This window comes from Hyla sarda, chromosome 12, assembly GCF_029499605.1.
Source record: "Hyla sarda isolate aHylSar1 chromosome 12, aHylSar1.hap1, whole genome shotgun sequence".
In the NCBI taxonomy this organism is placed as follows: Eukaryota; Metazoa; Chordata; class Amphibia; order Anura; family Hylidae; genus Hyla; species Hyla sarda.
This window is the reverse complement of record NC_079200.1, coordinates 66,613,488-66,626,071: the sequence shown is the minus strand read 5'-3', so window position 1 is coordinate 66,626,071 and position 12,584 is coordinate 66,613,488. Positions and strand designations below refer to the sequence as shown.

Here is a 12,584-nt window from a genome sequence, read left to right as displayed (position 1 = left end):
AATTACCCCATTATAAAAACTGAACCCCTCAAAGTTTTCGAAATGACATTCAGAAAGTTTGTTAACCCTTTAGGTGTTTCACAGGAATAGCAGCAAAGTGAATCAGAAAATTCAAAATCTTCATTCTTTACACTCACATGTTCTTGTGGACCCAGTTTTAGAATTTAACCCAATTACTCTCGAGTAAGGAAATACCTCATATGTGTATGTCAAGTGTTCGGCGGGCGCAGTAGAGGGCTCAGAAGGGAAGGAGCAACAATGGGATTTTGGAGAGTGAATTTTTCTGAAATGGTTTTTGAGGGGCACGTCACATTTAGGAAGCCCCTATGGTGCCAGAACAGCAAAAAAAAAAACACATGGCACACTATTTTGGAAACTACACCCCTCAAGGCAAGTAACAATGGGCCCAGTGAGCCTTAACACTCCACAGGTGTTTGATGACTTTTTGTTAAAGTCGGATATGTAAATGATTAAAAATAAAATTTCACTAAACTGCTGTTTCCCCCCCCCCCCCCCCAAATTTTTCATTTTTACAAAGGGTAATGGGAGAAAATGCCCCCCAAAATTTGTAACCACATCTCTTGAGTAAGGAAATACCCCATGTTACGGTGTAAAATGCTCAGTGGGCGAACTACAATGCTCAGAAGAGAAGGAGTCACATTTGGCTTTTGGAAAGCAAATTTTGCTGAAATGGTTTTTGTGGGGCATGTCGCATTTAGGAAGCCCCTATGGTGCCAGAACAGCACAAAAAAAAAAAACGCATGGCATGCTATTTTGGAAACTACACCCCTCAAGGAACATAAGGGTTACAGTGAGCCTTAACACCCCACAGGTGATTGACGAACTTTCGTTAAAGTGGGACATGAAAATGAAAATGTTTATTTTTGACATTAAAATGCTGGCGTTACCCCAAACTTTTCATTTTCATATGGAGTTATAGGAGAAAATGTCCCACAAAATGTGTAATCCCATTTCTCTCGAGTAAGGAAATACCTCATATGGTTATGTCAAGTGCTCATATGGTTATGTGGGTGCACTAGAGGGCTCAGAAGGGAAGGAGCGACATTGGGCTTTTGGAGAGCAAATTTAGCTGAAATGGTTTTTGGGGGCATGCCATGTGGGTATGCCATGTGTTTTTTTTTTTTTTTTTTCACTGTTCTATTTAACTTTTTTTTTTACTAAATGTGACATTTAGCAAAAAAAAAAAAAGTTAAATAGAACAGTGAAAAAAAAAAAAAACCCACATGGCATACTATTCCAGCCTAATTCTCTCTCAAAAAGCCCAATGGCGCTCCTTCTCTTCTGAGCATTGTAGTTCGCCCACAGAGCACTTTACATCCACATATGGGGTATTTATATACTCAGAAGAAATGGGGTTACAAATTTTGGGGGCTTCTTTTCCTATTACCCCTTGTGAAAATGAAAAATTTGGGGTAACACCAGCATTTCAGGGGAAAAAAACAAATTTTAAATTTTCGTGTCCAACTTTAACTCCTTAACTCCGTAAACCCGTGCATGCGCACTTGTAAAAACTTTAGATCACAGGAAACTTTACATCAATGGCCGGCCGAGTCCCGCTTCAGAGTCCCGCTGACGTAACTGAGCCAAAAGCCTGTGATTGACAGGTAAGTAAATATAAAGATTTCTAAACATCCACTGCTCGGTTTTTAATAAGGTACATAGCGTTTTAATCAGCATCACCCGCACTACAAGCCTGTGTAACAGGCTTAGTGCGGGTGATGCAGATTACAGATTTCCTTTAAATCAACTGGTGCCAGAAAGTTAAACAGATTTGTAAATTACTTCTATTAAAAAAATCTTAATCCTTCCTGTACTTATTAGCTGCTGAATACTACAGCGGAAATTCTTTTCTTTTTGAAACACAGAGCTGTCTGCTGACATCATGAGCACAGTGCTCTCTGCTGACATCTCTGTCCATTTTAGGAACTGACCAGAACAACATATATTTGCTATGGGGATTTCCTTTTACTCTGGCAGTTCCTAAAATGGACAGAGATGTCAGCAGAGAGCACTGTGCTCATGATGTCAGCAGACAGCTGTGTTTCAAACGGAAAATAATTTCCACTGTAGTATTAAGCAGCTAATAAGTACAGGAAGGATTAAGATTTTTTTAATAGAAGTAATTTACAAATCTGTTTAACTTTCTGGCACCAGTTGATAAAAAAAATAAATAAAATAAAATTCACCGGAGTACCCCTTTAACGACGAAGGACGTATATTTACGTCCTGCGCTGGGTGCCGCGGGGGTCACGCGGTGACCCCCGCGTCATATGGGGTCGGTCCCGGCGGCCATCAACCGTCGTGACCCGCGGCTAATACAGGACATCACTGATCGTAGTGATGCCCTGTATTAACCCTTCAGAAACAGCGATCAAAGCTGACCACTGCGTCTAAAGTGAAACTATCTTGGCTGCTCAGTCGGGCTGTTCGGGACCGCCGCTGTGAAATTGTGGTGTCCCGAACAGCTTACAGGACACCGGGAGGGACCTTACCTGCCTCCTCGGTGTACGATTGGCGAATGACTGCTCCGTGCCTGAGATCCAGGCAGGAGCAGTCAAGCGCCGATAACACTGATCACAGGTGTGTTAATACACGCCAGTGATCTGTGTAAAAGATCAGTGTGTGCAGTGTTATAGGTCCCTATGGGAGCTATAACATTGCAAAAAAAAGGTGAATAAAGATCATTTAACCCCTTCCCTAATAAAATTTTGAATCTCCCCCCTTTTCCTGTTAAAAAAATAAGTGTAAATAAAAATAAACGTGCGTAAATGTCTGAACTATAAAAATATATTGTTAATTAAACCGCATGGTCTATGGCGTACGCGCAAAAAAATTCCAAAGTCCCAAAAATACCGCCTTGTACGTGGAAAAATAAAAAAGTAATAGGGGTCAGAAGATGACAATTTTAAACGTATACATTTTCCTGCATGTAGTTATGATTTTTTTCCAGAAGTACGACAAAATCAAACCTATATAAGTAGGGTATCATTTTAACCGTATGGACCTACAGAATAATAAGGTGTCATTTTTACCGAAATATGCACTGCGTAGAAACGGAAGCCCCCAAAAGTTACAAAATTGCATTTTTTTTCTTCGATTTTGTCCCACTATGATTTTTTTTTTTTCCGTTTTGCCGTGGATTTTTGGGTAAAATGACTAATGTCACTGCAACGTAGAATTGGTGACACAAAAAATAAGCCATAATGTGGATTTTTAGGTGGAAAATTGAAAGGGCTATGATTTTTAAAAGGTAAGGAGGAAAAAACGAAAATGCAAAAGCTGAAAAACCCTGCGTCCTTAAGGGGTTAATGAAAATTTATCAAAGACCTGTGGGGTGTTAAGGCTCACTATACCCCTTGTTACGTTCCGAGAGGGGTGTAGTTTCCAAAATGGGGTCACATGTGGATGTTTTTTAACATTTTTTGCGTTCATGTCAGAACCGATGTAAAATCAGCCACCCCTGTGCAAATCACCAATTTAGGCCTTAAATGTACATAGTGCACTCTCACTCCTGAGCCACGTAGTTTGCCCGCAGAGTACACCCACATATTGGGTATTTCCGTTTTTTTGGGGGTCTTTTTCTCCTTTTGCCTCTTGTCAAAATAAAACGTAAGGGGCAACACCAGCATGTTAGTGTAAAAATGTTAATTTTTTTACACTAACATGCGGGTGTAGCCCCCAATTTTACCTTTTCATAAGTGGTAAAAGGAGAAAAATCCAACCGCCCCCCACCCCCAAAAAAATTTGTAACGCAATTTCTCTCGAGTACAGAAATACCCCTTATGTGGCCCTAAACTGCTCCTTGAAATACGACAGGGCTCTGAAGTGAGAGAGCGCCATGCGCATTTTAGGCCTAAATGAGGAATTTGCAATAGGGACGAACAAGCATGGGGCTTTTCGCCACCAAAACCCTACAGCAGTGTTTCCCAAACAGGGTGCCTCCAGCTGTTGCAAGACTCTCAGCCTGCCAGGACAGTGTATGGCTGTGTGGCAATACTGGGAGTTATTTTGCTCTGTTTAGGAAACACTGCCATTTGAGACTTTTTTTTTTTTATTGGGGGGGTGGACGTGTAAGGGGGTGTATATGTAGTGTTTTACTTATTTGTTAGTGTAGTGTTTTTAGGGTACATTCACACAGGCAGGGTTCACAGTAAGTTTTCCGCTGGGAGTTTGAGCTGCGGTAAATTTGCCGCAGCTCAAACTTGTAGAAGGAAACCCACTGTAAACCCGCCCGTGTAAATGTACCCTGTACTTTCAGCTGTGGCAAAATGACTACTCCCAGAATGCACTGACAGACCGTACATGCTGGGAGTTGTAATTTTGCAACAGCTGTATGCACCCTGTTGGGGAACCACTGAGTTAGAAAACAGTGATTCCAACCTGAGTGCCTCCAGCTCCAACTACAACTCCCAGCATGTACAGTCTGTCAGTGCATTCTGGGAGTTGTAGTTTTGCAGCAGCTTGAGGCACACGGGTTGGAATCACTGAGTTAGGAAACGGACTCTAGCTCAGTGTTTCCCAACCAATGTGCTTACAGCAGTTGCAAATGTACAATTCCCAGCATGGCCTGACAGTCGGGGATGCTGGGTGTGTAGTATTCATATACCCTCCGTCCCCAAGGAGTTAAAGGGTTACTCCGGCCCTGAGACATCTTATCCCCTATCCAAAGAACCCCGGCAAATTTGCATTCGCCATCCACCTGTTTGAGCTGCACGCCGCGGAGCCAGCTCACAATCGGCCGGGTGGCAACCATGGGGTCAGAGTATCGTGACGTCGTGACTCTGCCCCCGTGTGACGTCACCCCCCAGCCCCCACTATGCAAGTCTATGGGAGGGGGCGTGACGGCCCCTATAACTTTTTTTTATTTTTCCATTTACAGGATGGTATGAGGGCTCATTTTTTGCTCCGTGATCAGAGTTTTTTTTATCGGTACCATGAATGTTTTGATCGGACATTTTGATCACCTTTTTATACCTTTTTATTTTTTTTTAAATTTCGGGAATACAGAGTGACCAAAAATACAAAATTTTGGACTTTAGTTTTTTTTTTTTTTTACGTGTAAGCCATTGACCGCGCAGTTTAATTAACCTTCTATTTTGTTTTTATAGTTCAGACATTTATGCACGATACCACATATATTTCATTTTTATTATGTTTATATATTTTTTATATGGAATTTGGGGAAAGGGGGGGGGGTGATTAAAACTTTTAATAAGGGGTTAATGTGTGTTTTGAAACTTTAACACTTTGTTCCCTTAGGGGACTTTTAGGAGGAATCACTTGATTCCACATACAGATATAACCACATTGATCTGTGTGCTCTGCGCGTTTGATTGATAAAGCCTGGTCCTGCCAGGCTTTATCATTCTCAGTGCGGCAGCCAGCAGAGGAACAGAGTTGAGCCCTCTGGCTACCTCTACAGTGGATGCCCCCCCCCCCTGCGATCGGTGTGTGTGTGTGTGTGGGTGGGGGGGGGGGGGGGGGTCGCGATCCACCCCACTGGACCAACAGGGAGCATTTACAGGCACCTAAAGGATTAATAGCCGGCCGCATGTCTATTAACGCCGGCTCTCATCTACAAGAATCAGCTTAGAGTCGGGAGCCTGCGCCATACTCTGTTAATGGCACAAGGACGTGTATACATGTCCTTGGTCGTTAACAGTTAAGAGTTTAACCTCTTCAGGACATCGGGCATTCCCGTACGCCCTAGTCCCGCTCCCATTGTATGAAGCACTCTTCATACCTTGTAGGTCCCTATGGGCAGCCATGACCCACGGCTAATGCCGGGCAGTGCCAATCAGGCCAATTTCTGGCATTAACCCTTAAGACACCAAAATCAAAGTTGGTTGCGGCATCTAAAAAAGAAAAAAACAATCTTCCGTAGCTCAGAGGAGCTGATCGGAACACCTGCGGCAAAATTGCGAGGTCCTGATCAGCTGAGAGGAGGTTGGGAGGGCCTTTACTTGCCTCCTTGCTGTCCGATAGGTGCTCCTATGCTCCAGTCTGGCTGGAGCAATGCAGCACTGATAACACTTATCGATGTGGCTCTATGGAGTAGCATTGATCAGTATATGCATTTAGAAGATTGTATGTAATAGTTCCCTATGTGCATTAACTCCTTCCCTAATAAAAGTTTGAATCACCCCCCCTTTCCCATTTAAAAAAAATAAAACTATAAAAAAATTTGTGATATCACCATGTGCGTAAATGTCTGAACTATTAAAAAAAAATTTAATAAAACTGCACATTCACATAAAAGACCAAATTTCAAAATTGTGTATTTTTTGTCACTTTTTAGACAAGAAAAAAATGTATAAAAAGCAAAGTTCTATTAAAACAAAAGTGGTATCGATAAATACTGATCATGGTGCAAATTAAGAGCGCTGTTTTGGACTTTGGATTTTTTTTACGTGTACGCCCTTGACTGTGCGGTTTAATTAATAATAGTTTTTATAGGTCAAACTTTTTTTTAGGGAAGGGATTAAATTAGGGAAGGGATTAAATCACATTTATTAACTCTTTATTTCACAAATTTGATCGCCGCGTCGCTGGTGATATCCGGTATTAACCACAGGTCCCGGCCGTTTCTAGGTACTGGGACCCACCCGATATTATTACTGATTCTCTTGGACCTGTCTGTGGCTTTTGACACTGTTGGTCTCAAGGACTCTGCTCTCGCCTGGTTTTCCTCGCGGTGGCACCGTTGGTGAACAGGGGGAGCACAGCCGGGTCCTGCCGCCGATCTCCTGTTCTGCCCGCGGCAGTGCAGGAAATCACTAGGACGTATGCATACGTCCCAGTGCGCGAACATGTCGGGTGCTGGGACGTATGCATACGTTCTATAAACGGGAAGGGGTTAAGAGGTGTTAGAAGCTATACCAGACTGAAATTTTGTTAGGTGTTCCAGTGCTGACCACAAATCAGGAGGTTCATTCTTACATTCTCTCATGTTGTAATCTCCATTTCTTGAAATTGGATATAATCAATTTGTATCTTGAGCTTGTTCTAGGTCTTAGAGACCAATTGATGAAGTAATTTGTTTTTTATGTTTTCTCTGGGTACGTGAACAACTTATCATGGCTGTTACGCATGTTGGTTTTGGACGGTCCAAAAAGATCCTTTAGACCCGGAAAACATTGTCATTCCTAACGGTATCTTTATTTCTATGAGCGTCATGTGCAGCATGGAAAACCACTGCCTGAAAGCACTCCTGCCAGTTTCCTACTTAGAGCTGTGCCTTCAGTGCTGTGCTCACAGCTGCTACAGATTCTTTTCTTCCTTGCCTGCTCCCATTCCTACAGATTTTCTCTAACTTTTACGGTGTAAAAGGCAAAGTTTTGTGGCTTGTTTCTTGATAGGAGCCTCAGTGGATTTCCTTATTACTGTCCACTTTAGTCTTTTTTTTTTTTTCTTTTTTTTTTTCTTTTTTTTTATAAAAGTGTCCACAACACTGGAGGTACATGTTAAGATGTCACTTGAGATAACAACAATAAGTATTGTCCACTCTAAGACACAGGTGAGCAGTTCTTGTTCGTCTCTGGGTGACTTTTCTATGGAATCGCTAAATCTGTTGACATCACATGAAGAAATTATTTTCTCTTCCATCCATATTACGGGTAATACCTACTATATCCTTTGGTTATCCCACTGATTTGAGTCAACTGCTCTAAAACATATCCAAAATTGCTATAAAGCTGTCTAATATGTCAGCTGTCTAGTGGCATGTTGTTTTCTGCAAAGCTGTCTTCTCTCTGAATCTTTTGTTGCAACAATATTATTTTCCATCACCAGAGGAAACTAGCTGAAGTGACAGAAGAAGAGTGGCTAAGCATCCCAGAGGTCGGAGATGCCCGCAATAAGCGCCAGAGAAATCCTCGCCATGAGAAATTGACTCCAGTTCCTGACAGCTTCTTTGCCAAACATTTACAGACAGGAGAGAATCATACATCTGTTGATCCCCGGCAGACGGTAAGTGCTTCTGGTCTTTCTGTTCATGATTTTCTCTTATTTAATGCTGCAAGCTTGAATTTTGTTCATTTTTTACTCTTTAGCAATTTGGAGGTTTAAATACTCCCTTCCCTGGAGGACTAAACACTCCATATCCTGGAGGTATGACCCCTGGGCTAATGACGCCTGGGTCTGGAGATCTGGATATGAGGAAAATTGGTCAGGCCAGAAATACTCTTATGGACATGAGGCTGAGCCAGGTAAGATGCTTCTTAGGAGAACTATACATTATTAGGAGTCGTAGGTAAGTACTACATTTATAATTCAATCTTGACGCTTATAGGTTTCAGATTCTGTCAGTGGTCAGACAGTGGTGGATCCTAAAGGTTACCTGACTGACTTGAACTCCATGATCCCAACACATGGGGGAGACATCAAGTAAGTATTGATGTGGTATAACATACATGTAAATCCCATAAAGTGTATAGGTCATGATACATTTTAAGGGTCATGACAATTTTTTTTCCACCAGTGATATTAAGAAAGCCCGTCTGCTACTAAAGTCTGTACGGGAGACTAACCCTCATCATCCACCTGCCTGGATTGCCTCTGCTCGTCTTGAAGAAGTTACAGGCAAACTACAAGTGGCCAGAAACCTCATTATGAAAGGCACAGAGATGTGTCCGAAGGTGAGCAGCATAGAGACATAGCAGTTTTCTGCCCTAGCATATTAACATGGATGCCTCCTTATAAAACCCTTATGTCATAAATTGGGTATATGAATAGGAACCCCTTTTGAATAGTCTTGTTTTTATTACGGTAATTGTCACCTAAAATAAATTAAAGCTGTTTTAAAGGGGATGTCCCATCTTATACAATTATGGCAATCGCTTTACTTGTTGATTGCAAACAGCTGGCAGCACAGGAGTGTGGAAAAATAGTTTTTTGTAAAAGTAATCATAAGTCAGAACCCCCCCAAGGGTTTTGTGAAATAGTGTATATTATGCCTGCTTTCCTCTACATTTATGCCCACCCTGACTACTGTATATGCAGTTGGAATGGCTAGTACACCGCTAAGAGAGCAAAGTTACCAAGGAGGTGACCCTGAATGCAGCCGAAGATTTCAGAGAGGTAAGTATTCTAGTATACACTAAGGAGATCCATGGGATAGGCCTTTTTTCTCCCACCTTGTTCCCTGTGTGAGCTTTTTATCCCCAGCATTTCTGTTGCCCTCTTACTGTTTAGCGACTACCCCCAGCTCCAAGATGTCTGCCGCACCTCCAGCCGCCATGTCTTTGGTTTTCATCCCTGCACAGCATTGATGTGACTACAGTACCTGGGTACAGCATCTGTGTTGCCTTCTCCTAGGTACCCCCATCTCCTGGTCACCTCACCACCATCTTCTCTTGCTGGGAAGACACCTCTAGGTAACACTAGGTAAAACATTTTGCTATTGCTCACTGTAAAAAAAATAAAAAATTGCCAGCTAGCCAGTCTGGTGTGCTTTACTTGTGCCTCACTCCCTTCTTCCCAGGGCCCCGCTTCTCCAGGTCAAGAGGTGGTCCCTCTCGAATATAGGCTAGGTCCCTTTCCCTGGCCCGGTGGTGACCTTTCCAAGCTGTTCAAATCCATTGCAGCTTTGCTCCCAGGTGGCCTCTTCTGCTGTACCCTCTACAGACAGCCTTTTCGCTTTCCACCTAGGGATAGACCCCTTGAAAGAGCCAGACTTTTTACAGATAGTAGTGGATGTGGACTTCCAAAGGATGGTGGGTTACCGCGGCGCTGACCAGGGATAGGCACGTCAGGTGAGTAGAAAGAAGGATTTTATTTAAAACAATGCAATGCGTTTCACCGCGCTTGCGAGGCTTCATCAGGTGAATGCCTGATGAAGCCGCGCAAGCGTGGTGAAATGCGTTGCATTGTTTTAAATAAAATCCTTTCTACTCACCTGACGTGCCTATCCCTGGTCAGTGCCACAGTAACCCACTGTCCTTTGGAAGTCCACATCCACTACTGCTTGTTTGGTTGGGAGGCTGCAGACCGGGCCCTACTACTCACTCACACTAACCATTGTTGTGTGTGAGTTCACACAACCGCCTGCGGTAAGGGTCTTTTCCAGTTAATTGTTAACCTCACCCGGGCAGTGTTGCGCTATGGAGCACTCTTTTCTTTTTATAGTTTTTTTTTTACAGATAGGGAACTTTGTGTCTTCCTCAAACGTTTCACCTGACACAGCCAGTAAGGGCGTCCCCAGCAAGTCCCTCCGATTAGAAACCAGACTTCAACAGGGAGCATCAGCTGGCATCTGCCATTCAATCGCTGATCTGGACAGTGATTCTGACAGTTCTCTCTAGACGTTCCTGATCTTTACTTGGAAGGTTGCCTTTTTTTGTTGCTGTTACTGCCATCTGCCAGGTTTCTGAACTGGTGGCTTTTTCCTGTAGATCCCCCTTCTTGGTCATTCACAAGGACAAGGTTGTCTTACGTCTCATTCCCTGCTTTATTCTGAAGGTGTCTGCCTTTTACATGAATGAGGACATTGTCCTCTCTTCCATCTGCCCATCTCCTTGCCATCCTTGCGAACAGGCTCTTTGTTATCTGAACCTTGTCTGGACCATTTGTGTCCATCTTGTTTCAACAATATCCTTTAAATGCTCTGACTTTGTTCATGGCCCCATTAAGCTTTTGCAGGGGTCTTTCTACTGTAAAGGGCACCATCACTTGTTGGATTTGTTATCCATCTTGGAGGCCTACCCTTCAAGCTGTCATGTGCAAGGGGGTCGCATGGTAATGTTATCTATGATTTAACATAAAAAGGAAAAACAGAAGGAACAAACGCTCCAATAGCAGCCTACATGGAGTGGGCAGTTATGGTCACAAATAACAGGTGGGTATACAATACTGATACCAAACCCTGGTGACCCGGATAGCGGAAAATCCCATTTAAATGGAAGGAGGAATTGAAAGTATTTTGCGTTTGTAAAATACCACAAACTTCGCCTTCAACTGTGCAAAAGAAAAGGGAAAACATTCTGGTCATAGAGATTACCCATAGTGTGTACATGGTTAATCAACCAAGAAAAGGGGTCCTTATGTAGAAGCACATTAGAGAAATGAGGATTATTTTGCAATAAAATATTTTTGTGTTTAGCTTCTGAAAAACTGCAAGCAAGTGGTTTGAACTGCATGTCAGGTGACTTTTAGAGTTAGATGCAGATTGTATTCAGAAGTATAACGGGCGAAGCTATCCAGCTAAATAATATAAGAAACAAAATCTGTTCAAATCGCCCCTGTCTCTGTAGTGCTTGTAATTTCTTTGTTCGTTTTCCCGTTATTAGGGACTGCTTTTGGACATCTTGTGGTGCTGTATCTCCCATTGCGATCAGTGAGAAATATGGATTTTTGTACTTACCGTAAAATCCTTTTCTTGTTGAATTCATTGGGAACACAGCTCTCAGTTTTTTTCGTTCTCTCTGAAACCAGTGCCCTTATTTTGTGGTGTTACTAGTTTCTGCTCCTGGGCTCAGGCTGTTGAGTTTTTTTTATTTTTATTTATTTTATTTTTTATTTTTTTATTGCACCTGCCTAGATCGAGCCAACACTTTTTGTGCCTAGTATCGCCTCCTAGTGGCAAAATCTATTTTGCTCACACCCCTGCCAGCTCAGCTTATACACCTTTACCATACTTAGGACTACTTTCTAGCTGCCCAATTAAGGTAATCTGCCTAAAACATTACCACTATATGTAAACAGCACAGTGGTTTATCTTCGTGATTTGATTCAATAAAATACTTTCCATTATATGAATGTAGTGCACTTTCAATTGTTGGATTATGTATGTGAATCTGTGGCTTGGAGTGTGATATCTGCATTTCCTCGCAGAGTTGTTCTACTTTGGCATTATTTTATTAGTGGTTATTCAATCTCGGGAGCTTCCGCTGATCATGAGAATGAATGGGTTTCAGTACTGAAGTAGCCCTGTATCCCTTCTAAGGTTTTCCTGCACAACTTTGCTCCTGGCCACACAGTTTTACAGGAAACTTGCAGCCAACCCTATTCACTTGAATGGGTCCATGCCAGAGTTCAATGCGCAGTGGCTAGACAGTGGCTAAATGCAAGGAAAAATGACTGGGATCCTCGGTCCCCTACCAAGATAAAGTGATACCATATCCTAGCAATATAAAATGAGATTACCCCTTAATGTAATGTGTGTGTTTTTTTTTTTTAATCCTTTGTAGAGTGAAGATGTTTGGTTGGAGGCCGCTCGGCTGCAGCCTGGAGACACAGCAAAAGCTGTGGTGGCTCAGGCTATTTGTCACCTCCCACAGTCTGTACGGATCTATATCCGAGCTGCGGAGTTGGAAACTGATCTCCGAGCCAAAAAACGTGTCTTACGGAAGGGTCAGTAGTGTAATATAAGCAATTTTTTAGGATGTCTTTGAGTTTGTTGCTTGTTATACTGATTTCGGCTTGTTAATCTGCACAGCTCTTGAACATGTTCCAAATTCTGTGCGTCTGTGGAAGGCCGCGGTGGAGCTGGAGGAACCAGAGGATGCCCGTATCATGTTGAGCCGTGCTGTGGAGTGCTGTCCCACCAGTGTGGAGGTAAGTGTACT

General features: G+C 42.7%; 1 protein-coding gene across 1 annotated transcript in view; it reads left to right on the top strand.

The window, feature by feature from the left end:
- The window catches only part of PRPF6 (pre-mRNA processing factor 6), a 43,714-nt gene that overhangs the window by 7,262 nt on the left and 23,868 nt on the right, over positions 1 to 12,584 (top strand). Inside the window, exons 5-10 of the mRNA XM_056549370.1 lie at positions 7,813 to 7,989; positions 8,073 to 8,228; positions 8,312 to 8,406; positions 8,501 to 8,657; positions 12,207 to 12,369; positions 12,455 to 12,573. Coding sequence (XP_056405345.1) covers positions 7,813 to 7,989; positions 8,073 to 8,228; positions 8,312 to 8,406; positions 8,501 to 8,657; positions 12,207 to 12,369; positions 12,455 to 12,573 — 867 coding nt within the window. The remainder of the gene's footprint in view (positions 1 to 7,812; positions 7,990 to 8,072; positions 8,229 to 8,311; positions 8,407 to 8,500; positions 8,658 to 12,206; positions 12,370 to 12,454; positions 12,574 to 12,584) is intronic.